Source organism: Colobus angolensis, unplaced genomic scaffold (assembly GCF_000951035.1).
Source record: "Colobus angolensis palliatus isolate OR3802 unplaced genomic scaffold, Cang.pa_1.0 Scaffold153, whole genome shotgun sequence".
Classification (NCBI taxonomy): Eukaryota; Metazoa; Chordata; class Mammalia; order Primates; family Cercopithecidae; genus Colobus; species Colobus angolensis.
In genome coordinates this window covers 2,898,032-2,926,029 of record NW_012114633.1, presented here as the reverse complement: position 1 = coordinate 2,926,029, position 27,998 = coordinate 2,898,032, and the positions used below count along the sequence as shown (strand labels likewise).

At 40.9% G+C, this 27,998-nt stretch overlaps 1 protein-coding gene across 1 annotated transcript; it reads right to left on the bottom strand.

The window, feature by feature from the left end:
* Window positions 1–27,665, bottom strand: TMEM194B (transmembrane protein 194B). Its single transcript, XM_011936441.1, has 9 exons — window positions 27,253–27,665; window positions 17,989–18,104; window positions 11,714–11,945; window positions 11,501–11,573; window positions 10,286–10,379; window positions 9,057–9,171; window positions 7,234–7,459; window positions 3,481–3,657; window positions 1–2,422 (listed from the first exon to the last, which is right to left on the bottom strand). Exons 1-9 carry the CDS (start codon window positions 27,605–27,607, stop codon window positions 2,299–2,301), a joined length of 1,512 nt encoding a protein of 503 aa, XP_011791831.1. The 5' UTR covers window positions 27,608–27,665; the 3' UTR covers window positions 1–2,298.
* Window positions 27,666–27,998: the final 333 nt, after the last annotated feature.

The following is a 27,998-nucleotide window of genomic DNA, read 5'->3' as shown; positions in this document are numbered from 1 at the left end:
TGAAGGGCAGAGCCATTTTATTTAGTGGTCGTTTAAACTGTTCAAAGGACTTTAAAAAGGGAGGAGGAGAGGAGAGAGGAGGTGAGGGAGAAAGAGAAGAGAAGGGAGGAAAGAAAGGAGGGAAACATTTCTTACAAGAGTTATCTGTACATTGCTTGATGGGGATTAGAATTGTGATCAGTACTATAATATACTCCCAAATCAAATGAAAACAACATAAATACACTAAAAATATCACAAGTAATGCTTTTAATTGTTTAGCTTCTCACAGTAGTCACAAAGCAGAAACTGACAAACCTATGATTTCTTCTAAAAATAAACATGGAAAACAATATCCTGGAGGACTGCTGCTGTTCTTCTCTCTTTGGCTGTTCTTATTGTGATGGTTACACCTGGCTAGCTGCCCATGAAGAGCTGCTTCCTTCCCTCGGCAGTACCTCTTCCCCCTGGCCCAGTGGCTGTCCTGGCTGGGACATACCTGGCAGCCCCAGCAGATTGTTTATGTGTTATTTACTCATACGCATATGTTGTACCACACAAACTGCCTCTTAGGAGACAAACTTGGTGAGCACAGGCACTGATACATCTGATACATTTATGTCACCAATAAATATAATTATAAAAACAGAGTAAACCATAAGAAAAATGTTCAAACTTCTATTTACTCATAAAATAGTTACCATAAATCTGAATGGCAAATACAACCTTTGGTTCTTTAAAAATCCAAGTCTATATAAAGGCAGATGAACTTTAGTGGATATTACAAAAAAACAAAGTTCCTAGTATGAAAAGATGTCTGGCAAAACAGACCTGTAAATACTTCAAAGAGGAACTAGCATTTGAAAATCAATCTAGAAAGTTCCAGATGGATAGTCATGCTCTTTTTTGATGATTTAGAAAAACTACTAAATTTGGCTCAGGAAAGCAGCAGTGCCAAAATTCTGTCTATCCTTCCCCCATAACCCTTGTCCTGATAAAAAGATTTTTATGATCCCATCACAGGAAGAAAAGCCTGATTTTGATTCTCAGAATCAACTAAGCAACATCTTAACCCTGAGATTGTCTTGCCATGTTCGAATCTTTTCTCAGATCTATGTTTTGGCCTTCTTTCCTCAGGGTCAAAGCTCATAGCCCCTCATTTCACTCTGGAGTTTAATATCATGACTCAAGAAAAAAATTGTTTTGTAAGAAACTGTTATAAACACATATAGCTAAACAATTTTTTAAATGGATCAGTCAATTCAAAATGTCACAAGAGGTTAAATGCCTTCAATTTCAAAATACAAAAAAAAAAAAGTAATCATAGTATCTAATCCTTATGTATGTATATAAAAATCTTATGTGTGTATAAAAAACTTTAAAATGTCTTAAGAAACATTTCCCTTTATCACAGTTAAATAGCAAGTTGGCCATTATTGAAAAATAAAAAGTAAAGCCACCAACATTGTGAGGCCCATGGCTTTGGAAGATGGCTCCTAAGCTTGCACCTGAAGATCTTATCTACCTGAGTCAAAGGATACACCAGGGCTGGATTTCTACCAGTGCTGCATCTCAGTGTGGTCTTGCACAAGTTATTTAACCTCTCCAGAGCTCAATTCCACCGCCATTAGCACTTTCCAAACATGTATTCCAAGGAATATTAATCTCATGAAAAAGAGTCCTGTGGTCAAATTAAGCAAGAAACTGCAGCACACACTTTCTCCTCTTTGGGAGATTGACAGTGCACATGAGCATTATGAATGACTCTGAGAGGTACTGAAATACATTAGTTTAACTTTATATCAATCTTAGCTGACCTCAGAATACCTTTACTGACCAACGCTCGGTAGTATCCTGTGAGCTGTACTTTGGAAAACACTGGTCCAGCATGTCTCAGGTCTCTTTTAGGACTTATACTGATGAAATATAGGAAGAGTATTGCAGAGTCTTCTGACACAGGTTCAGGGGATTAAGAGCGGATTTAGGGCCCTGCTGTCGACAAAGCACCTGTTCATGCTTACTAGCCCCTTGAAGAACAATCGCCATTCCCCTGTTCCTAATGAAAGCCTTCATTCAAGGAAGGTGGTAGTGGCTGTCACAGAATCTTGGTATCCACCTACAGTACAGTAAATAGCAGAACTCACCAAGAATGCTAAGTTATCTTCAAAATGGGTTAGTTTTCCTTTCCAGAATGACTTGTTTTTCTCCACAGCAGATGTTTTGCCACTGTTCACTAGAACAGTTCTGCCTAACTTTAATCGAATCCCTGCCCTTTGCCCACTTTCTTGTCCAGAATGAAGTCAACTTGAAGGTCACATGTCAGGCAGTACTCGTGTTAAAGAGCTGCTCTTCCAAGAAGGCACCCCCAAGGCCATACTGCTCTTCATGCAGACTGATTTCTTCAGGTGACAAGTGGCTTCCTCCAAGAACAAAGTCTGCAAATCTAATAAGTTTTTTGTTTTAAATAATGTTATCTCAGGAAGGTTTATTTGAAAGATAACATGTTCCCTTGCTATTTATCCCCTTTAATTAAATTTGACTTTGCATCAGTAGAGGGTGGTATTTACCCAGTGGGTGTAAAAATGGGAATGGCTTATGTGATCCCTCTAAAGACAGCTATTCATGGAAAGGGCAGAGAAGCAGGGCAGATGTATAAGCACTACGTGAGCCAAATGTACCCACTCCTGTTTTCTAATTCTTTCTTGTCTCAATTTTTTATTAGTTTGAATTTATTATTATTCATTATTTTGTGTCAAATGCTTTCCCCCTTCCATCTTTAATTTGAGGGCACTGTTATTTGGATAAAGTTATGAGGAAGAGAAAGCAATAAGGAAAAATGTTGGGACAGACGTCTTTCTTAGTGAACTTTAAAAATGATTTTCCAGCTGGGCGTGGTGGCTCACGCCTGTAATCCCAGCACTCTGGGAGGCCAAGGCAGACAGATCACAAGGTCAGGAGTTAAGAGACCAGCCTGACCAACATGGTGAAACCCCATCTCTACTGAAAATACAAAACTTAGCCAGGCATGGTGGCGTGCACCTTGTAATCCCAGCTACTCAGAAGGCTGAGGCAGAAGAATGGCATGAACCCGGGAGGCGGAGGTTGCAGTGAGCTGAGATAGCACCATTGCACTCCAGCCTGGACAACAGAGCGAGACTCTGTCTAAAGAAAAACGCAAAACAAAACCAAAAAAAGATGTTCCCCACCAATAGGATGAGAAGCAGGTCACACATCCTATTCCATCTTCCCTTCCCTGTAAACATAAGGAAGTTATGTTTATAGCCTTCCCTATAAAACATCAGATAAATATTTATTCTGACATCAGCAGTTCTACTGTGCAAAGTCACAGTACTGAGAAAAGGGACCTCTAACAACTTCCACATCATCTGTTATCCAAGGAAGTAGTCTATTTCCACCCTGAAGTGCCTGTACCAAACCATCATATTATTTTTAAAATCATTCTCAACTAAACTATGGTCCAAGCAGCAGAGCAGGACTTACTTTCTAGGAGTGTGGAGTCTGGAGACCACCAGCCACGAGGGGAAGTCGGGTTTTCGGCAGGCCCGGCGCAGCTCCTCCAGAGCGCTGTTCGTTTCAGCATCAGCTTGCTCCCTATACTCGTCTTCCGTAAGATACTTCACCACCAGCTCTTTCGACGTAAACCACTGCTTTATTTTCCTAAAACGTGGCATGTGGTTGCAGGATTACTACCTAATTCAATCCTTAAGATGTACAAAAATACATTTCTTAGATTGTAACAGTAATAATACTTCTTAACTTCCTCCATATCATATCTATATTTTTTTATTGCTGTTATCATTACTGAGGTATACAGAACATGCAGTTTGGGCCTAATGGTACATTTCCCCATTTCCTGAACTATCATAAATAATGTCCTAAGGCATTTGAGAATTAATTTCTGATACAGATGTTAATTGTATTTTTCTTCCTCGGTGATTTCTAATCACACAGGCAATTAAAAGCCTGTTTTTTTTTTTTAATGCTTGGCCTGTTTATTTTATTAGGCACTAATAGAAGCAAGCTTTTGAGATGTCCTTTTATGCAGACCCTCTAGAACATTGACCATTTACTCTCCACACCAAGAACCTGGGAGGATTTGTGGGATATCACTTCCACCTAGTGGTGGTGATTCTGACTAATCCTAGAGAGAAAGAGCAAATATTGTACAAAATTTATAGTAATTCTTCCTTTATTACATGACAAGCAGATCATGATTAGAACTTTCTTTTTCCAACCAAGAAAATCCTAAATCTCATAAAATGTAGGGACCTAAAAATTTAGGAATCTAAGAATCTCATAAAAATAGTAACAATAATAAGGTTTTAAAAACTTTATTTATTTATTTATTTATTTATTTTATTTTATTTTTTTGAGACAGAGTCTCGCTCTGTCACCCAGGCTGGAGTGCCATGGTGCAATCTTGGCTCACTGCAACCTCTGCCTGGGATTTGAGCAATTCTCCTGCCTCACCCTCCTGAGTAGCTGGGATTACAGACGCATGCCACCACACCTGGCTAATTTTTGTATTTTTTAGTAGAGACAGGGTTTCACCATGTTGGTTAGGCTGGTCTCAAACTCTTGACCTCATGATCTACCCAGCTTGGCCTCCCAAAGTGCTGGGATTATAGGCGTGAGCCACCGTGCCCGGCCTAAAACATTTGTTTTATTTATAATGAGTTTTAAAAAATATTTTGGGGTGATTTTAAATTTAACCTGAGATTTCCAAATATAAATGAACATCACAATTATTTGAATATTATATTTATATAATATATATTTCTATATATATATATTTTTTTTTTCTTGAGGGTTGGGACTGAATAAATCTATTATCTTTTAAATATCTCACAGTTGATGAGCTAGATAAAGGAACCAGTGACATAATTTCTTTCTCCTTTTCTGAATACCTGTGCATAGTTTCCCTGGAGGAAAAACCCTGGATGCTGAGCCAGAAGACCTGGACACAGTCCTGGCTTTGAGGTTTATTCACTATACAAACTTGGGGAATTCCTTAACAGTTCAGAGCCTCACTTTGCTCATATGAAAAAAATAAAAATAAAAGCAATAATATCTACTTCATAGGTCACTGTACAGGTTAAATGAGATATTTGGTGTAGGGTGCTTAGCACTGTAAGTGGCCTATAATAGGTGTTCAATAAGGATAATCAAAAGAGTAGTTACTATATACTATTAAAAGTAAACAGCTCTTTGCAACGAGAAAGTACTATACAAAATCAAGGTATTATTTCTCTGTTGTGTTATTTAGCCTGTAAGTTCCTGTTTCATTCCCTAGTTCTTTATATAATTACTCACTAGCAAAATTTTAAGTTGAAGAAGTTATAGTATATTTTGATTATTATAGAACACAGCTAGTGCACAAAAGAACCATTGTGCAGAACACACTTTGCTCTTGGCAGGGAGTTAGAGGGTTAAAGAGAAGGAAGAAGGAACTTTATCCTGAGTTCCTCAGGCCACAAGCCTGGCAAAGGGCCAGGGACCTAGAAGATGTTGGGGGCCCAGCCTCACTGACAGAAGACTGGTGTTCCCATTCACTGTCTGCCTCGGGCAGATAGGGCAAAGAGAGACCCAGTCAGCATCAACCCTCCGACCCTGCCCTGCTGCCTTTCAGCCCCACCAGCATCTTCTGTGTGGGCTCCCTGTCCTGTCACTGGTGCAATTTTAACCCTGTGATATTGCCACACACACACAGTCACCAGTTCCATAAACTACCAGTCACCATAGTGTCCTTCCTCACAGCCAATTTTACCTCTTGAACATTTATTCACTCCCTCTTCTAGCCTTGGTCTCATGGTCCTACCCTAGGCCTTCATCATCTCTCGCCTGGACCACTGTGATGTCTGATAACTGTTCTCCTGCCACAGGGACCTCTCCTTTGCATCCGCCTGCTGTGCCAGAAGACAGATGGGCCACATCCCACGGGTCAATGAGTATTTATGGTCTCTGCTGTGATTTTTGTTTGTCCAATGTATTTTTATTTTTAATTATTTTTATTTTTAAATGCCAACATTTTAAAATGCTAAGATTTCACATTCTAATCGTAATTCCCACTTCCAGTTTTTCTAGAAAACCAGCAGATCTGGCAATACAGGACTCATATTCCCACACGAACGCAATCAGCTCAAGCTGTTAACAGCCCCGTTTTCAATGAGGTTGCTTTGCAGAATTTCCCACACTCCTCCTGGTTACTGCTGCCTTACTCCTGCTCAGCATCACTCACCATAGTATCTGCCTGGGTCCTAAGCAACTGGTTTGATAACTGCTATACAGGCAACAGTCAGAGGACTAACTAAAATGTCTCACGGTTAAACCCCACTGTGTACAGGACTGGACTAGATTGCTTAGCGTAGCTGCCATGCATCTGGCCCATGCCCACCTTGTCTGCTGCACTGACAACACTGCCTGCCTCCTGATGGTACCAAACTGGGGTTTCTCTCTATCAGGAAAGCCCTCCGTGTTTATTCATCTGGTTATTTTAATTCATTCTTTAAGATTCAGCATAGTAGTATCTCCTCCAGGAAAGCTCTCCTGGCTTTCTCTATATACCCTTGGTCCCTGGGCAAGTCTCTATTTTAATACTTAAAAGAGATAGAAATGTATGCTGATGTCTAGCAAGTATTCCTCAAGGGCAAGAACCATCTCCATCTGTGCACCTGACGTGAAAACAGCTGCTGAGACTCAATGACTGAAGAGAAACATAACAAAGCTGTGACAATAGAGGTAACTTCATTTTTCTTTTTATACTTCAAAGGCCGTAAGCCTTAACTTAAAACCTAAGAGAAAAGAAAGTTCTAAATGCAAATAATACCTTTCAATCATTTATGATTCATTTCTGTTTCCTAATTCGTATCTCATAAGGACAGCTGATAGCACTAAAGTAGTCTTTGGCTCTAATTAAAGAAAATGTTGAATAAAAGAAGATATTTTAGGTAACCCAGAGTCCAGGTACTTCTGTCACTGACTCTAGTGAATTCTGAGTGAGCTCTAATTACCTGGTAATTGGTGGTACAGCTCTGAACGATTAATGAAGACTAGCCATGAAGATAGGATCAGACGCTTGGAGCTCTCTTCCCCCTCCACCCCCAATCTTGCTCAGAATGAAATCTCCAGATCAAATGTAATTATGAGATTAACATGATGTGTGCAAAAACTCTCCCAAATAATAAAACCAGAGCTCAAAATGTCAAATTTGCTGGGGGAAAAAATAATACATACCACCTCATATAACTGAATGCTCTCAGTGGGTAGTGCAGACTCCAAGAGGACATGAGGAGGATTATGGCTGCATAGGCAAACTGAGGCACGGCCACACCAGCATAGACCAGAACCAGGGAGAGGAGTCGTAGTGTCCACATCAGAAGACTTCTGCTCCTGTCATCTGCAAGGGGCCCATGCTTGTAACAAACAACAAAGCTGAAAAATCCAACTATCAAGACATAGCCTGGAAAAGTGGAAGAGGTAAAATAATATAAATTTGAATTTGAGACATTATGTGAAAAAGCTGGCAGAGCCTTGACTTAAAGGTAAAAACTATTAGAGAACCTTAATTTTTGTTTTTTTTTCCCCACAAAGTAAGGTTGAAAAATGCACATAGGGTGTTATTCCTTCCATATGAGATACTAGGCTGACTTTCACAATAATTTGGGATGTACACTCATTATTATGATGATATATAAGACTTATATATAAGTCTGTATTTTAGTCCAGCACCTTTGCTGGATTAAAATGTTATCATGGTTACTTTGGCCAGGAAGAAGTCATAGTTGTATGTGACCATTGGCTACAAACCCTATTTTTTATTTTTACCTTCTAGTCATAAAAGGAAAAGGTAATTTTACAGTGGAGGGAGTCATCCTCTGAATCCAATGTTCAGTCTCATCATTATGATGGTGAGACTATAAGCTATGCTGTGTCTCTGGGTATGATTCAAGGTGAAGTGCCCATCACGTCTTAGGTATTCTATCTTAAGTGTTTAATTTATATCTAACCAAGCCTTGAGGTCTAATTTCCAGTTTACAGAAAATACGCAGAAGAGAAGAACATGTTAAATTCTACCATAAAGGGGTCATCAGATAAATCTAGAAGGTGGACATTCTATAGGACAAGCTTGGTCTCTTTAGCATATCACTATGATGAAAAAAAAAACTGCTATGGATTAAAAGCAATTTACAGGACAAAACAGATACTAAATGTGGTTCTGGACCATATCCTAGTTTATATAAGCCATCAAGAATGGGAAATTTTATCATGGCCTGGGTAATAGATGATTTTATGTAATTATTTTTCAGATAATAATTAACAGATTATATAGGAAAAGGCTCTTGTTTTTTAGAGATGAATAGTGCAGTATTCAGGAGAGCATACCATGATATCTGTAATTTAAAAGAGGCACAAAAAGAAGAATGAGCTAAAAATACACAGTTTTCAAGTAAAACAAAAAAATTGCTTTTCTTTTGAGGGAAGTGAACTTATGTGAGAAATGTGGTGCTAAAGGTGAAGAGAAAATTCATTCTCTCATTGTCCATTATTTTCTCGTTAAAATGAACAATAAAAACATGTATTTTGTAACGAAAAATAAGGAAAATAAATGGTTTCTTAGCCTCTCTGTGTCTGAAAAGCCAAGTTTTCATTAGTCATTTATATTTAGGATTTCTCACCTTTCCTACCGAATACTTGAGAGAAAGAAATAAACAGTTGCTTTTCAGAGAAGCTTTTACATTACAAGTTAGATGTGATTAGAGCTTAACCACAATTCAGAAGCATGTGCCTTCAAAAGGGACAAACACTTTTTTTTCCTCTTTTGATCATTACTATAGAAAACTAAGAAACATGTCATAGGGAAATCATCTAAAATGAGATCTAAACTGAAATCACCAACAATGGGAATAAAATAAACAAAATATTATTTTTAGTAGCACCTTTCCTTAGTTCAAAATGAAAATTTAGATGTTGGAGAGAAACATCTATCAAAAGAAGGCCTCTAGTTGTACATCTCAGTTTTACCAATCACAGAGTGTATTGTTTTTCTATTTACCTACCTAATACATATATCCTGTTTTCATACCACAGCCACTTCAGATCTTCCATCAACTGGCACACAACATAAACTGAAGCAAACCAACAACCAACCATTAGAGCCCAAAAGGTGCTATACTGTGTGTGGAAGAAAATAAATGACACATTTTTTCGTTCATTCACTCTCATAAAAATAAAAGCAAACAAATAAACCTTTTGTATTAGAAACTCCTACATCACACTGAATTGAAGTCAATTTAAGAAACTCCCTAGGGTCTTAAGGTGTGGTCCGCAAGTCAGCAACACCGGCATCACAGGAGCTTGCTGGGTTGACAGAGTCCTAGGCGCCACCGCAGACTGCTGAATCAGAACCCGCATTTCAACAAGATTCCCACGTGGCTTGCATGTACACTGAAGTTGGAGAAGCACTGCTATAAAGAATAAATTTATCTCAAAATAATGCTGGTGTTGTAAACTTTAATCAGTGTAACTGCAACACCACCATCCTGAATTATTTATTTATCCCCAACTAAGTTCAGTGTGTTATTTTATTGAAGGTCTGGCTGGACACGGTGGCTCACGCCTGTAATTGCAGCACTTTGGGAGGCCAAGGCAGGCAGATGGCCAGAGCTCAGTAGTTCAAGACCAGCCTGGGCAACATGGTGAAATCCTGTCTCTACAAAAAATACAAAAATTAGCTGGGCATGGTGGTGTGTGCCTGTAGTCCCAGCTACTTGGCAGGCTGAGGTGGGAGGCAGAGGCTGCAGTGAGCCAAGATCATGCCACTAAACTCCAGCCTGGGCAACAGAGCAAGACTGTCTCAAAAAAATAAATAAATAAATAAAAATAAAGGAAGATGGTGGATTGGGGAACTAATAATAATAAAGAAATTCCCAGATGTAGCAGTGCTGTTATTCAAGGCCCCAATGGTTCAGCATCATGAGATTCCCAGTTCTATAAAGATAATAGAAATTTTCACTCAATATAGAAATAGCTTCCTATCACTCAAGAAAAACATATTACCTAGAAAGCAAAATGGTCTCAAAAAAAGTAGCACCAAAACTTAATACTACATATAGCAATAAATAAAATCAGGAACTCTAGAAAAAGATACGTTTTAGAGCCAGTTTACATAATGAAGAAATATAGTTTAAATTAGAACCTATCATAATGTGAATTAATTTTGATTAATTTTTCATGTCTGTAAGATCACGATTTCCATTTTTTACTCATTTACACATAGTATGCCTACCTTCGGAATGAATCGTTTCACCAACAGCAAGACAAAGACTAATGTCATTAGAACACCTAGCACAGTTCCCGAGGAGTAATAGAAAGTAGGGCTTCTGTCAAGATAAGCAGATACAAGCCATTTAAATGCCAAACAGCACTTTGAGTATGAAAATCATGTTTAACCTGGCAACGTTGGTCACAAATAATACTAAGAACAAAAAACTCAGATGGCAGCTCTCATTATATCCTATACTCTTAAAAAACAAAATGGGTACTTGAAATTTATGGTAAGTTGCTTGCTACTAACTCAAACCAGAATGTCTGAGTTATTTTTCATATTCAGGATCTGATCAGACAATAATTACTAAATACCTATCATGTAGCAGGCACTTGTCCAGGTTTTAGAAAGGAGAAAAGGCACCAAGAAGTTAAAAAATCTTCCTTAAGTCAGTATCTGTTCACCGGAGGATTAAGGATTACAACCCAGCTCCTCGGAGTCCAGGCTTTATTCTGCATGCTATGTATGCATCATCTGGCTTATAAAGTTCATGGATGACATTAAACACACTTGGTAACACTATAAGGAAAAACTTCAAAATGAACAATGTTAAGAACAGCTGACGAGTGTTGGGTACTAACCTAGAATCCACAAGCTAAGAATAAAATATTGAAAAAAGATTTCTTTCTCATGAGAGAATTCCAAGAAACAAAACATCAGAATAATATGTTTCTCAGATGAGACTATGTCAGTAACAAAAAAGAAAATGATAATATGTTTCTCTAAGAGTCAGATATTTGCTATATTCAGCCTTCTGTATCAGGGCCATAAATCTAGGAGGCAGCTCTAATGTAACAGAGCAAGGTGTGTGGACCAGAAAACCAGGGAACAAATCTCCAGCCTTGATAAGAGCTAATAGTGTGATGAAGGATGTTGCTTTTCTCATCTATAAAATGAGAACAATAATACAGAGCTTGCATAGTTATTATCAGGATCTAATAAAATATGTTAATACATAAAATACGTGAAAGCACTTTGTAACATATACATATCACGCTATACAAATAACTGTTACTGTTTTCAAAGGCCTTTTCAACACCATCTTCAGACCTATTTGCAAAACCTAAAGTATGCACTACAAAATGCACAATAATGTGAAAATACTTAGCATGTGGTCAAAAATGATCTAAACCCCTTTTTATTCACAAAATTAAAAATATAAAAAGGAATACTTACTGACTCAGGGTCTCTGCATAAAAGGAAAGAAAAACTCCTGCCACAAACACAAGGAAGAGTTTGAAATCCATGACTGGAGTTAAAAAGACAAACACATAACAAAAAGATTTTTTATCAATGTAATGTTGGTAAAAGAAAAAAAAGTCAATTTATTGAAAAGTTACTCCAGAAAAACTGAATCCAGAAAGTCAAGTATAATAAAATTGGACTTACTGTTTCGATTCACATGTATCATATAGTTAAATATCTTCTTGACAGGCTCCACAGAAAAGCACACAGTCTCTCCATATGGATTGACGATTATGGTTATTTCATTAGATTCTTTTGGTATCCAAAAGTTATGAATCACACATTTGATAAAAGATAGAATGCTTTCTGGATATTGGCAATTATGTCTTTCTGTGATATATACAATTCTGAACAGGCCTGAACTGGTAATTTTCACCTGTAAAACAAGAACAAACAAATCCATAAACAGAATAACTTCTCTTTGTTGTTGTTTTGGAGATAGGGTCTCTCTCTGTTGCCCAGAATGGAGTGCATCTCTGCTCGCTGCAACCTGTACCTCTAGGGCTCAGGTGACCCTCCCACCTCAGCCTCCCAAGTAGCTGGGACCAGAGGCACATGCCACCTGCCCAGCTAATTTCTGTATTTTTTATAGAGATGGGTTTTCACCATGTTGCCCAGGCTGGTCTTGAACTCCTAGACTCAAGCAATTTGCCTGCTTCAGCCTCCCAAAGTGCTGGGATTACAGGCGTGAGCCACTGCGTCTGGCCAAAACTTCTTATAAGCTTCTTAAAAACATGAGCAAAGGAGTAAAGAGAACTCAAGGTCAGCTAAGCAAAGAATACTCAAATGCTAAGGGTAGCGTTCTATGTTCTGATCCCAGAGGTAGATTCAGCAGATTTGTATTTAGTCCAAACACACACTGAACCACAGACATTATTGAAAGTGAATGCTTCTCCCCACAAGCTGTGGCTGATTTAAGTCCCTCTTCTAGCAAGTTATTGTGGCCAAGAGACATTAAAAAGGATGAGAAGAATGTACAGGCATACCCATTTTATTGTTTTACTACACTGCTTTGCAGATAGTGCATTTCTTACAAATGAAAGCTTTGTGGCAACTCTGTCGGGCATGTCTACTGGCACCATTTTTTCAACAGCATGTGCTCACTTCATGTCTTTGTGTCAGCATGTTTCAGCAATGAACTGTTTCTTAAATTAAGGTATGTAGGGTTTTTTTTAAAAGATATAATGCTATTGCACCCTTAACAGGATAACAGTATAGTGTAAACATAACTTTTATAGGTACTAGGAAACCAAAAAATTTGTGTGACTTGCTTTATGGGGTATTTGTTTTATTGCAGTGTTCTGGAACCAAACCCACAGTCACATTATCTCTGAAGTATGCCTGTGATCAGTGGCAAAATATGTGAGTAGGCATGGTTTGAAAATAGGGTTTATATCTGTACCATTTTCTACTGTGATTAAGAAAAAGCACTTCCTTTCTCTGGATCAGCTGAGCATCTGTAATTCATGCTTCTCTCACCATGCCTACTGAAGGACAATATCCCAACCTCAGGTCCTATTCACATCATACAACAAAGCACTAGCTACAAGCCGATGGTGATAACCCAGTGGTCATTAAATGACAATTTTGCTGCTGCCTTTGTCCATTCTTCTCTCTATTCGTTTTCTTTTTCTAAGAGTAGGGCAACCTGAAAGGGGAGTAAGAGCACCAGCTCTGAATCTCAGTCATCAGGCAATAACACCCACTATCTATCTACCAACCCCCACATTTCTCTTTGACTTTGGCTCCTGGCTCCTGGCTCACTGTTGCTCTCTCTCCAATACTATTTCCTGTCATTCTTCTTAGGTATTTCAGTGTATACAATATACACACCAATCCTTCCAGTATCCTGGCCTCTCAGTTCCTGGGATTCCTTTCCTCTTATGCTCTTGTCCTCCCTACCTCAGCTCATGACTCCATGGCCATATCCCAGAACTTGTTAGTACCAGACTGCAGCCCCTCCATATATCTTGTTTCATGCATCTCACTGTGTGACCACCATCTCCTATCTTTCCAGTGTACCCATCTAGTGCCCCAACCCCACCAAGGATCTGAACATCCTTCTCTTCTTCTGCTCCTTACCCTGTTAATATCCTCAATCTCTTTTTAGCCAGCGAAACCCCATCATCAATTATTACACACCATTCCCTGGCACATACCCTTGACTCCTTTGCACCCCTCTTGCTTTGTCATGCTCACTTACAAAATCCAACTCTCCACCATTCTACTCCTGCATTTGCATCACCAGTGTGCTGGAGAAATGCACACTGGTCTCACTTCAAATCCATGACTGTGAACTCAGAGAGGGACATGAAAGCTGCAGTCATTCATACCACATATTACTATTCACTCATTCTTCTACCCTCTGCAATAAAGGATTTCACAACTTCTTCCTCAATACTCAACAACTCCTCCCCATCCTCTTCTCAGCTGTTGATCCTTCCTACTTCACTGAAAATGGAAGAAATCAGAAGTGAATGTCCACCAGCTCCTATCTGCAAAGCCACCTACCTGTCAGCACCTGCAGGCACATGCTCCGCTTCCTGCCTGTGGGGAGGAAATTTCCTCCAGAGGAAATATGCAGGCTCCATAAAGGCAAGTCCCGACTTGGGCATGGGATCCTATCCATGTTTGCCTACTCAAGGACATCCCAGCAGCACTTCTTCCCTCTCTACGAGATCCTTTCTCTCAGCATACGTACATTTAAAAAAGAAAAAACAACCTTCTGTGGACTCCACTTTTCCCTCCAGCTACCACCTATTTCTTTGCTCCCTGTTGCAATAAAATTCCTTTAAAAAGCTGCCTGTGCCTGCAGTCTCTAGTTCCTCTCCTTCCATTCTCACTTCAATCAGGATTTCATTCCCAAAAGGCTGCCCTGACAAGGTCACTGGTGCTTCCATGTTGCTAACTGAAATGCCCAATTAATTCTCAGTCATCTTATTTGACCTGTCAACAGCACTTGGCACTGCTGGTTATTCCCTTCTCCTCGTTACACTTCTCCCCAGGGCTTCCAGGACATCTCCTTCTTCACTGTTGCTCCTTGTGTTTCTCCTCTGCTGGCTCCTTCCTTCTCCCTGAATTCTTAATATATGACTGACCCAGGCTTAGCCACTGCTCCTCTTCTCTTCTCCATCGAAACTCACTCAGTTTCATGGCTTTAGGCACCATCTATATAAATATGCACTGCTAATTACTTTTGCAAAAAAAAGACACAGGAAAGATATACCAGAAACTACTTAAACTGATTGTCTACAAGGGTTGGATAGGAATTAATAGAGGGAGGAGGGAAAGTGACACTTCTCTGAAAATACCTTTGTATACAGTTTTAACTTTTAAGCCATATTAATGTTGTAGATACTCATAAATAATGATAATAATACAGACATAAAGATGGAAACAACAGACAACTGAGGACTTCAAAAGGTGGTTGGGAGGGAGAGGAGCAAGGGTTGAAAAATCTACTGATTGGGTACTATGGTCACTATTTGGGGGATGGGTTCAGTAGAGCCCAAACCCCAGCATTACACAATATATCCATGTGACAAACCTGCACATGTACCCCCAAATCTAAAAAATTAAAAATTAAAAAGGTTTTTTAAAATATTTAAAACAAAATCTCATTTAAAAAACCCACTATGGTCTTTTCTGAAAATAAAAAGGCAAACAAATCTTGTAAACCAAAAATAAAATTCTAGCACCCCGACCCTGCCTACCATCTGAATGAAACCCTCTTCTCGGCCAGGGCACTCCAAAGTTAACCTGAAAAATTGGTTCAGGCTATGCCAGGAAGCAGGGGTTGGACATGCCTCATTGTGCCCTCCTCCCTTTTGGAATTCAGGAAAAACCAACCAGCATTTAATATTAATACAGACCTTAAGTCTGACAAGAAGCACTTATACTCTATTCTCTCTGAAGCCTGCTACCTGGAGGCTTCATCTCCATGATAAAACTTTGGTCTCCACAATTACTTATGATAATGCAGACATTCTTTTCTATTGATAATAACTCTTTCAACCAATTGCCAATCAGAAAATTTTAAAATCTACCTATAACCTGGAACACTGCACCCCTCTCTGCTTCCAGTTGTCCCACCTTTCTGGACCTAACTAATGTATACCTTAAATGTATTTGATTAATGTCTCATATCTCCTTAAAATGTGTAAAACCAAGCTGTGCCTTGACCATCTTGGGCACGTGTTCTCAGAATCTGAGGGATGTGTCACAGGCCACTGGTCACTCATATTTGGCTCAGAATAAATCTCTTCAAATGTTTTATAGAGTGACTTTTTGTCAACAAACTAAAAAAATAAAAATAAAAATGATAAAATTGACCAGGATGGGGGAAAACCCTGAAATTGAAACAAATAAAAACAAACTATATTTTGAATGAATAGTATAACCATACTGAAGGGGGAGTGGACTGGGATGAATTAACCTAAAATACACAACCTCAGAAAAAGATTAAAAAAAAAAACGCTATAAATAAATACTGAACTCCTGTTATTAGGTTTGTGTTTTGCAATGGTATGACTTTGCAATTCTGAAACTACTTTTAGTGTATTCTGGGATTAGGCAAATAAATAAATATATTTGAGGAAATGGGAACCAAGTTTCTCATTATCAGAGAAGGGAATTACAAATACGAAAAGTGGAAAACTAGCATGAACCCTGTGGTATTGGAGATCTCAGAACTCACAGTTTCTAATAGGTAGATATAGATGTTTGTGCAGGTGTATGGGTATGTATGTGTGTGTACACACATGACGATATGCCAGTAGCAATGAACACACCTAATGTTGACTGTTCCTTGAAAAAAATGTATGATTCCAGAGCTGAGTCTATGATATTATACAAGTCTAGAACATCTTGTTTGTTAGAAAGTAAAGTAGTGCTCAAAAATGCTAGGCACATGGCAGAAGGACACAGGAGCTAGTTGAAGGGGCTCTGACTGGCTAAATCTAGGACAATTTGAGTATCAAAATAAATAATGAGAGTAATGGATTGTAGTTTCCTGAAATAATTGGCAATGTATGAGACTACATGGATATAAATAAATGGGAGGAGGAAAATCTCTTCCTTATAGTAGAATGTCAATGAATGTAAATGGAATAATGATGCCAGGCGCAGCGGCTTGCACCTATAATCCCAACACTCTGGGAGGCTAAGGCAGGCAGATTGCTTGAGTCCAGCAGTTCATGGACTCATGGGCAACATGGCAAAACCCCGTCTCTACTAAAACTACAAGTAGTCCCAGCTACTTGAAAGGCTGAGGTGGGAGAATCGCCTGAGCCCGGGAAGTTGAGGCTGCAATGAACCAAGATCGCACCAATGCACTTCAGTTTGGGCAACTGGAGTGAGTCCCGGTCTCACAAAAAAAAAAAAAAAATAGAATGGATATAGAAAAATCAACATCTGATAAACATCATCATGATTATTGATTCAGTAAAGCATCATCAATGAATGATAAACTAAGGGAAGAAAGTTTGATGAGGAAGAGGTTTTCTACACAGTCTCAAATTATCACCTCAAAATATTCATTAAAGGGAAGAAATACTAATTTTAGTGGAAGAACCTGACAAACACTACCTTAACCATGTGATCAAAGTAGTACATATTATCAGCAATGGTATCAATCTACATCAAATGCTTGCTGATACAATGTTCCAGCTATTCTCTCAGCCTTGAACACCCTTCCCCCCAGTACCTTCTTGGGTAACTCACTCCACTGAAATCTTTCTCAAAAGTAACCTTCTCAATGAGAACTACCCTAGCCAATTTGCTCCCACTTCTCTCATCCCACTGATATTACTCTACATTTTGTTTTTTCATAGTACTTACTAGTTTTACCATTTTAATCTCTATTACATTTATTGTTTACTATTCCCCACCCTAGATAATGTAAATATCCACAATGGCAGGGATCTATTTTGTTCATTGATGTATCCTAGGAGCCCAGAAATAGTTCCTGGCACTTAATAGGTGCTCAATAAATATTTGTTAAATGCTGAATGAAAGAAAGTACTAGGCAATTGAGAGCAACTGCTATCTTGGCCATATTTGGGTTCAGTGGTTATTCCAGAATTTCTATTTGGAGGGGCTTTGGATAGCAATTTTAGAAAGTAGGAGGAACATGTTGTCTTTAGACTGCCTGAACACCAGATATGCTGTATATGTTTAGATAGTATATTCATTGGGAGTGGCTTGGGAGGGGCTGAGGGAGAGTAAGAAGGAGTTAGTGCCCTCTTCTCACACTGCCCACCCATTGAACCACTATGTGTGATCCTCAAGTCAGCTCTCATAGTAATACACAGACCTGTGTCATACCAAAAATACTTTCTATTCCTGAAATGGTACATTTCCTGTCCCTAGAACATGGTAATTCTCTGTCCCTAAGACATGATTTAAAAGTAGGCCCTTACCTGCATAGTTGACCATATGTATTTCCATTCCACTTGGGAATTTTGATTGTAGCAGTAACAGTCTGACTCAGACGTTCTAATTAAATCTTTTTCTTTCAAAGCTTTACACCTACGAACTGAGAGATGGAAAATGGAATACATTTTCTAACTGTTTAATTGCCAAGAATCTTCTTTTTTAAAAAAAGTTTTCAGGGAGGTAACAGTAGCAGTTTTAACGTTCTATGACCAATAAATTCTCCTATATAATTATAGTCCTTCAGTCTTTCCAACCAAGGAGGAGACAAACAGAAAACACTATAGCCCAAGTGTCAATATTTATGACATTGGAGGGCAGTATAAGAGTGCAGAGAACAAGTACTTCTTCAATTCTGAAGCAGAAGACAGAATTATGGGCACCTTCCCAGAAAAGACAAAAATATGAGTAAAGGCTGAAGGGTGAGGTAGAGGCAATAAGACAAAAATTAGGAGGTGGGAGTGGGGGTGGGCAGGACCAGCAAGTGTGTACAGAATCATGAAGATGAGATAAATTATGGAATTAATTCAGTTTAGAGATATTGGATTTTTATATTGGTGAGGGAGCATGGATGGGAGGTATAGGGATACAAGAAGACATTTGAACACCTGTAGCTGGAGTGGTAAACCATGACTACTACTATACCATGTGGACTCCATCTTGAAAGCAGAGCACTGGAGGATTTTAGATAAGTATCAGTCTCAGCAAGAAACCATTGACACTCAAAAGGATTTAACTGAAAATAGTTCAGTAAAGATATGGACAGGCTTAAGGCACTAACAGTAAGGCACTATGAAGTTCTCAGGCACCAACAACAGCAGGAAGCTTTCAGCAGCCCAAGTTCCAAAATGGCAAGAAGGATCCCATGTTACTAGAGTCATTGGAACTAGGAGGACAGTAGTCTAAAGGAATGCAGTCACTGCCGGGACTCCCGTGGAATGCAGGGTGAAGGTATGGGTACCTCAACCTGTCTCTCCTGCTGTCCCCTCAGTGCCCTGAATCAACCAAACCCAACAGGAAGACAGACGGCAAAGAAGCCCATATACTGCAGTCCACAGAGGTTAGCTTCAGGCACTAAGCGGAGAAAAGAAGGACTGAGAATAGACCTACAGCAACAAACAGGGAATACCAGCTCAATAAGGAAGTGACAGAAACGCATTTGTATTTTAGAAAGAATATTCTGTAGGTAGTGTGCAATATTAAAGAAGAAGACTGAAAGCAGAAGAATCACTAAGGAGGCCACTGAAGCAATCTAAACAAGAAATGGACTAAGAGAGGTGGGAGAAATAACAGACTAGGAAATGAAATCAACAGGCTTTACAGATTCATTTTATCAAGGAAAACAAGACGATGATGTAAAGGTTTCTGGTAAGTGGAGAGATAGTGAGGCCCTTTACTCAGACAGGAAATACTAGAGAAAAAGCAAGTTGGTACAGGGAAGTGGGGGTGAGTTCACTTTTGGATATACTGAGTTTTCATTGGTGGGATTCTGTGAAGATGGACAGATCTTCACATCTCCAGCGAGGAGAAATTTGGCTGGAGACAGATGTAGATACCTAAATATATATGTATGTTATATATAATATATAATACAACTCAACATAACTGAGAGAAAGAGAGATATATATTAACCCTCTGTGTTACAGAGGGTTAATGTAAATGCCACAAGAAAACTAGAAAGTAATGATGTTCATTTTCTTCTGTGGTCACTGCTGTATTTGGATTTGAAATGAAGTGAAATGAAAGTTGTAAGTTCTTCTGGATTCAAGATAGAGTGTCACCTCCACATCTGTCCAACAGGAAACAGGAACAAGGAACACTTATGGGTACACACAGAAATGGGCTTTACGCCCAACCCCCGACTCCTTTAAGGAAAGTGTGGTCAGTTGTTTCTCCTGAAAAACCTGAAACGAAGCTAGAACAACTTGCTACACCAAAGTTGGGGAAGAACTGAGTAACCAGTAACAACTAGTAAACAATCACATCCATGTAGGGAATAATACTGAATATGCTCAGACAAGTCCCTGGTCCTGGCCTGAAATATCCTTAGCATTAAGTTGGAGAAAAGTGAAGACAGACTTCGGGAAAGGATCCTGGGAATGCTCGCCATCTCCCAAAATACAACTCCATAAAAGGGAGGGTTCTCCAGTGGCCACACGAAGCAGCAAAATTACACAAGGACCCAGTGTATTCAACTGTGACAGTCAAATCATTCATCTTTACTCTTCACATTATGATGAAATGCATATGTTTCTAAATATATCAAAAAATTTGCAGAGTTTGAGTCCAAGATACAAATACAAGAATCCAGGTTAACCACAAGAATGAACCTCTAGAGCAAGGGTCCCCAACCCTGGGGCCAAGGACCAAGACCAGTCCATGGTCTGTTAGGAACAGGGCTGCAGGAGGTGAGTGGTGGGCGAGGTGAGTGATCATTGCCACCTGAGCTCCACCTCCTGTCAGATCAGCAGTGGCATGAGATTCTCACAGCAGCATGAACCCTACAGTGAACTGCACATGCTAGGGATCTAGGCTGCAAGCTTGTTATGAGAATCTAATGCCTGATGATCTGAGGTGGACCAGTTTCATCCCCACACCACCCCCTACCCTACTCCTATCCCATGGAAAAATTGTCTTCCATGAAACTGGTCCCTGTTGCTAAAAGGTTGAAGACCACTGTTCTAGAGGCTCTCTGTTAAATACAGGATACTAAAAATGAAAAATATGCTCCTCCATGCTGTTTCCATGCACAAGAGCCAAAAGGAGAATTCACAACCAAGGCTATGAGCACACAAAGCAACCAATGCTGAGGCACATTTTTTGATATATCTGAGATGCAAATGACTTCTGGCCAAGGGCAGCATAGGCGGAGGTGCTGTCCCAGGGATATCAAAGGGCTGGCAGCTACCTATAAAAAATATGAATGTCAAGGAATGTAGTATATAACCTGGAAGACCCTGAGCAACTGCAATGAGAAGACATGAGAACACATTAAATGCTCCCAGCTAGTGAGCAGCAGAGGTGGGGGGATCAGGTCTCTGGATTCACCTTACCATGTTCTGCCTTTGCACAGCCTCCCAGGGGGTCTCTGAGCACAGCTAGAGTTGAGAACTTTATACTGGGAGTCCTCAAATAAAAGGGATTCCTACCCATCATTGGAAAGGGAGTGCATTCCAGCAGGGCAGGTGAAGAGCATGAAGTCTCAGGGACACAGAAGCAGCAGCCCAAACTACGATAGGAATGTCTACTTCCAGACAGGTCTTTCTTTACCACCCATGTGCTCGATGCTAGAGAGGCTTTTCTTGTGGGTGCCTCCAAGGGCCCTTCACTGCAATTCTTCTCCTAGAGAGTGCTGCTACTCCAAGGGCTAAATCAGCTCCCACAGAACAGTTCACTTTTGTTAATGGTCTGAGGAAAAAGCCTTTTGGTGGGGCCTGAGTTTTGCAATCAAATGCTCTCTTAAAATAAGGTTCTTTCCACTTGGTCCTAAGACTGTCTCCTAAATCATTCCAAATCTGCAGCTCTTAAGAGCAAGATGGTGCAATTTAAGTATATTGTATACTGCAGTTTCAACACAGGAGTAAATGCTTCTCTCTTACCCAAGCCACATTCCTCTTGCAGTAGGATGATTATAATAGCCTTCTATCTAGCTGGTCTCCCTACTTCCAGAATTGCCCCTCACCACCACATTTGCCTCTACAACCTACCCTTCAATTAGCAAACAGATCTTTTTAAAAACATGAATGGGGCCCGGGTACATTGATTGGCTCATGCCTGTAATCTCGCTTGAACCTGGGAGGCAAGGCTGCAGTGAGCTGAAATCGCGCCACTGCACTCCAGCCTGGGCGACAGAGTGAGACCCTGTCTCAAAAAAAAGCAACAAAACCAAAAACAAACAAACAAAAACACGAATGGGAACACATCATTTACCTGCTTAAAACCCTCCAATGGCTTCCCTTTACACCATTAATAAAATCCCCCTCCCTTCCAGGGACCTGAGTGCCTCTATGACCTTCCCTCCTCCACTTTCCCTCCCAGCCCAGCTGCTCCAGCCACACCTGGCCCTCCTTCCTCAAGATGCCAGCCAACCCCCATGTAAAGTTTCCTCAGTCTGCAACCTTCTTCTCCCAGATCTTGGCAGAGCTCATGCCTTCCAATCACTGATGTATTCTATCAAATGCTACCTTCTCATAAAGGCCTTCTTTGACTCCACTATCTAAACAAACACACTCCAACCACTTCCACCTGCTTTCTTTTTTCTTCATATTACATATGTATTTATTAGCTTATACTCTGTCTCTCCATGAAGTCAGAGACATTGCATGTTTATTACTGTAACCCCCAGAACTTAAATATTTGTCTTTTGTGTGTAGCTTGTGGTTCGAGAGGACTACTGGGTTATTTGGGCATATGTGGCCTACCAATGGAAGTCCAGGCAATCTTTGTAAGAGCCTGGTCAGGGCTAGTCAGCACCATAAAAGGAGGTGCACTCTGGCCCTCCCTTGAAACCACCTGACGTATTAGGATGCCCTTGCCAGCCTGTGCCATTGCCATCCCATCTACAGAACCCACAAAGCATGAGGGCCAGTCTGGAAGCCACAGGCTGAACTTCCCCCTTACCCTACCCCATGGTCAATACAGCCATAGCTAGAGGGTTGAGTACTGTAACCCTTAACATCCTCTGGGCTGGGGACCACCTTCTTGCCCCTCACTGGATAGAGGAGGGCAGAAAGAATAGGTGGGATTAAGCTTCTTTTATTTGACTCATATATGATACATCAGTGTATTCTGTGTAAGGGATCTGCCAGTTAGAAGAAAAGAACTTGTTCTGCATTTCCCCTCAGTCTTCAACCAGATTAAAGACAGCATAGAAGGAAAGACGTTGTCCTGACTGTTCATACCTATAGACACGCTAGTAAAAGCATGTTGCAAACAGTGTTTTCCCTCGAATTCTCCAGAGTGGCCTCTGGCTTTTGAGGTGAAGCTGATGTGGAATTTACACAATCCATGAGATTTCGCAGACAAGGTAGCAGTGCTTCATCATGTCCTCTGGCTGCCCTTTTTTTGTTATCACCTCTCTCCCGAGGTGAATGAGTCTCAACTCACATAGGAATTCCTAAATATGTAAGGGATCAGAAATTCAGCCATAAGAAGCCACAAGCCTAGCTTCAAGTCAGTTCATTAAGCCATGGGCTAATTGGACTAGGCAAAAGACAGTGATTGTCACAAGACTGGTTATCACAGCTGGCCCATCGCCTTCCTAGAGAGAACAGATATTCCAATCTTAGATTGATTATAAAGGCTTTATCTTTCTTAGGTCTCTCTGCCCTTTAGCAATCTTCTTCTAGAGCCATTTCAACTCTCAGTTTCAATCATGTCCAGCGGAAATAGGAAACAGAGTCAGTTTGACTGCTTATTTGAACTCTATCGCTGAGTACGCCCTGATACTGAAGGCTATGAAGCCGCCTGCATGTCTGCGGGTTTCATTTATTCATGAGGCCCCAGTTATTGCTGGTTAATTCTACTAGGATAGAACCTGCTGGTAGCAGATGTAGGCAAACGCAAATGTATCAAAACAACAACAGGCCGGGCGCTGTGACTCATGCCTGTAATCCCAGCACTTTGGGAGGCCAAGGCAGGTGGATCACTTGAGCCCAGGAATTTGAGATCAGCCTGGGCAACATGGTGAAACCCTGTCTTTACCAAAAACGCAAAAATTGGCCAGTCTCATAAACCAGTCTCAAAAATAAATAAATAAAAATTTAAAAATTAGAACAAAAACAACAATCCCCTTACAACGCAATCCAGGAAATGAAACAGAATTTCTAGGAATTTTTAAAAATCTAACAATATCACTTGGTCAAAAGGGAACAATACCTGCCTAGGGAAAGCTACTGCTTCTACTTGAGGCTGAGGTATTTAATATGTCTGTACCCTGGAAGGTGCTCCATAACCTAGGTAATCACTTCCTCAAGCCTGAATCAGATCAGGAGAAAGATCTGGAATTGTAGGCTATCCCAGGTTTGCCTCAACTCCGAAGGACTGAGGAGTATCTGTGGGATCAACCCTGAATGCCATCCTTACTATGGAAAGACAGGTTTCTAAGCCTGGAAGGGCATCATTTTCCTTAACTTCTTGCAATCCTCAGCAGGCTCCCTTGATCCTTTCAATTATACTGACTTCTAGAGAACAGTATATTTCTGGATACTTGTGCCCAAATCACTAAGACGCTACAGGAGGCATTAATTATTTACATTACCAAAGGATTCAGAAAGTCAGGGTTCCCTTAACCAATGAGATAAGATTCCTTAGTTCACTTTAAATACCACTCAATTTATAAATATTCAATTAATCTAATTTTAGAATTACATATCTAATATAAAAAAGGGACAGTTACATATCACCTACTTTAATTAAAATTATCTTCTTTGTAGTACTTTTGTCATGTATTAGTTTTCCTAAATGTAAGTATATGTTTAAGTTAAAGAGTTGAGTCATATACACAGAAAAAAACAAAAAACAAAAAACACCTCAGTCAAAACATCAGAAAAGAGCAGGTAGTACTTAAACCTACTTACAGAATATGCTAAAAATAAAAAGCACAAACACCTTAAATCTTAGCAGAATCTAACTCCCAACATAAAAATATCTCACCAGTGTTCTCCTGAAAACTGACATGGCCCTCATATGGGGAAAAAAAAACATCTTCACATGAAACTAGAACGGAATCATAATATAAACACTTACTACATTATATGACAAATTTCTCCATTTTCCCTATAACTGTTTTTCTTTGGGAGCAAGGAAGGGGAGGGAGAAGAGTAGGAAACACGAAAAGCAAAAAACGAACAAGTCTTAACTTGTGAGAAGTCAAATGGACTCAGGATTTTTCTATTTGTTTTTTGTAAATTCACATTTTCAAAGGAGTTAACATGAGGCATCAAAGTGATAAAGGTAACTATTCTGTTAACCTCAGTTTTTTTTTTTTAACCTGAATATTCACCTTTTTATTTCTCCAAGAATGTGAGAATGAAACTGGAATTAGTACATACTAATGCCCACTCAGGTCTTTAACTTCAAGCCAAAATCTTCACAGATGAATTTGAAAGCTGTGATTTCAAATGGACTGTTACCATGATTTAAGCCTGGAAAGCCACTGCCAGGGCCTGAACTTCATCTCAGGACAACACATGGTTTCTAGGGACCTTACTAACTGGCTGAAACTCTTGAAGTTTCTCTTCCTCTCAGTGTCAACTGTCTCTGACTTTCCTCCAAATAGTTACAGAAAGCTGGTGTTGGTCTGAATGTTCCCCATTCCATTGAAGGGTGTGTTATTCAAGACAAAATTTTAGAACAGGAAGGTACCTTAAGTATCACCTAATCCAAGCCCCTTGCTTAAACGAAGTACCAGCTGTTTCCTCTCAGGGTCCTCATGAAACCATAGACTTGTAAAGAGCAGCAATGGTTCTTAAGCCTAGTCTAATCCAGGGCTGCCAACACAGTGTCATTGGCACATCACCAGATACTGGGCGCTTCACAGTCCGTATTGGAAAGCCTACTGGAATGGCAGGCATCCCTGTAAGGCTACAGAAGTTGCCATTCTTCTTAGCTGTGGACTAGTTTTATCAAGTCAGTGGGCATCCTGCCTGTCTCAGGCAGAACAGAAGCTCCAATAAGTATTTATGCGTGTCTTTGATTAACAAAGCAAAGAAGCAAGCTGTTACTATTACACTAAATGCGGTAACATAAAAACTTAAACACCAGGTTTACTGAGGTGAGAAAAATACTGAAAACTCTTCAGTAAAAACATCTTCATTTTACTCAAAAGAAAACTACGGTTCATAAAGACTCTGTGCCTGGACCAAGGTTTTACCACAAGTTGTGGCTGAAGGTAATGAGCGGTCTAGAACCCAAGGTGCTGGGTGCTGGTCTAAGGCTACTTCTAATTTTCTCACTGTTGCCATGCCCAGAAACCTTCCTGCTTAGACAGATTTGTGTTTTAATTTTTCACCGGCATAAAATTGTTGTATTTCTTACTACCAAGCCTTTGTTTTCTCATCTGTAAAATGGGTATAAAATGGTGCCTTCCCCCATAGGGCTTCTATGGGTATTAAATATGATAGATACTGCAGCTAAAGCACTTATAACACTGCCTAGCACATAATGAACACTCAAAAAATTTCTGTTCAATGAAAACCGGAATCCAACAGTTCCTCAACATACAACTCACCGCAAGATTCCCTCAGTTGGGAGCTGTGGCAGAATCTGATGACCTCATTAACATCCAGTCTCTCATTCATCCTTAGATAAAAAACCGCGGTATAACAGGAGGGAGGGCCATGCCCAGCTAAAAGAATACACTTGGCAGCCTCCCTTGAAACCAGGGTAGCCAAAGCAAGGAAGAGGAATTGGTAGAGAGTGCATCCAGGAAATCTTTTAAAAGATTTTATGAGGAAAAAAAAAAAGAAACAGAAATGTGAAGCCCATGGTAAGTTAGCGGCAGGTCTGGAGTTGGAACTCTGGGTTTCTGACTTCCCCAGGTGTCCTTCCCAGATCCTTCCCCAGTGTGCCAGCATCTTGAGCCCACTCCGTGGCGAGCCCCTAACGCTAGCAGCCGCTACCAGTTCTTGCATCCTGTGCGCCAGGCATTGTGCACACCAACACCACAAGAACCTTGTGAGGTCTCATTACCTGCGGCTCACGTGGGACCCGTTATGTTTACTCGCTCAAGGTCACAACAGCCAGTCAGTGGCAGGAGAATTTTCGCTACGATTCTGAAGCTGAAGCTGTTACCTTCTCCAGTCTTGAGACCAAAGGAATGCGAGATAGCGAAATAACAAGGATTTCAACACGCATTGATGTACTGTACAAAAAAGGCCTTGTGCTGAAAGTCTGGAGACTACGGTCAGCTGTGCCAGTGACAAGCTGTGTCACCTTTAGCAAATCAAAACCTCTCTGAGTTTAGGTTGCTTCTGTAAAACGAGGGAATTGGGCGACTGGATCGCAGGGTTGCTTCTAGTCCTAAAATTACAAAATGTCCAGTTGCCAAGAGAGAGACCAAAGAAGCCCAAGAAGACAGGAAGGGCGGACGGGGCCTGCCCAGGAGACCCCAAAGCGAGAAAAGGGAGCGCCCACCCGGATCGGCCTCGCGGTGCCACCCGGGCCAAAGGGCGCGCCCTCGGGGCAGCCGCGAAGCCTGGGAGCGAGCACGCACGCACACGCGCGCGCCGCCGCCGCCGCGTCCAGGTTACCTGACAACGCCTCCGCCACCGCCTCCCCGCGCACTGGCAGTGTGGCCAGGGGCGGCAGCCAGAGCGGCAGCCAGAGCAGCAGCCACCACCGCCCCTGGCACGGCCCCATTTCGTTAGGGGTCAGCTCCGTGCGACCCCGTGTCCTAGGGGACCGGCTCCGCCGCGAGGAGCGGAAGTGGCGCGGGGCCTCAGAGAAGGCGGAGGGGGGCGGTGAGGCCCGAACGCGGGAAAGGCGGAGACCCCGCCTCCCCGGGGCGGAGGGAGAGTTGGGCCAGTTGCTCCAGCCTCCGCCCGCGGCCTTGGGGCACGCTGGCCCAGGCCGGAAGAGCTTTCGGTGGCGCGACCCCGGTGGCATGCTCCTGTCCTCGGCCTCCGGGCCTCCAGCGCTCGCGGGGCGTCCAGAGCCTCATCTTACCTTGGGGACCACCCGGCAGCGTCCCGGCGCAGGGAGGGTGGCTAACCGGAGTGTTTCTTAAAACTTGGCTGATCTGTGTGAGCTGCGGGATTTGGAGGCTGAATTGTCCGAGCACCTGTGAGTGACAGCCCGTGAATGGGAAGGTCCTTCGGCAAACGCCCTTTTTGGGAATAAAATACGTAAAAGCCAGTTTCTTTATTTTACCTTTCTGTTTTCCTTTTTACTTTCATTTGGTAACAAGCAATAACAAATTGGAAACTTGACCGCTTAAATAACACTGACTTGTATGTCTAATCTCGGACACCACATTTCAGAGTACAGAGGGGCTTGT

Bases quoted from the DNA above. Each gene is read 5' to 3' on its own strand.
- TMEM194B (XM_011936441.1), bottom strand. From the start codon at position 27,607: ATGCCACCGGGGTCGCGCCACCGAAAGCTCTTCCGGCCTGGGCCAGCG. The intron at 9,172-10,285 runs GTAGGCATACTA...TTCCACACACAG, and splicing joins TGAAACGATTCATTCCGAAG to TATAGCACCTTTTGGGCTCT. The intron at 7,460-9,056 runs GTAGGTAAATAG...CCACTTTTCCAG, and splicing joins AAACAGGATATATGTATTAG to GCTATGTCTTGATAGTTGGA.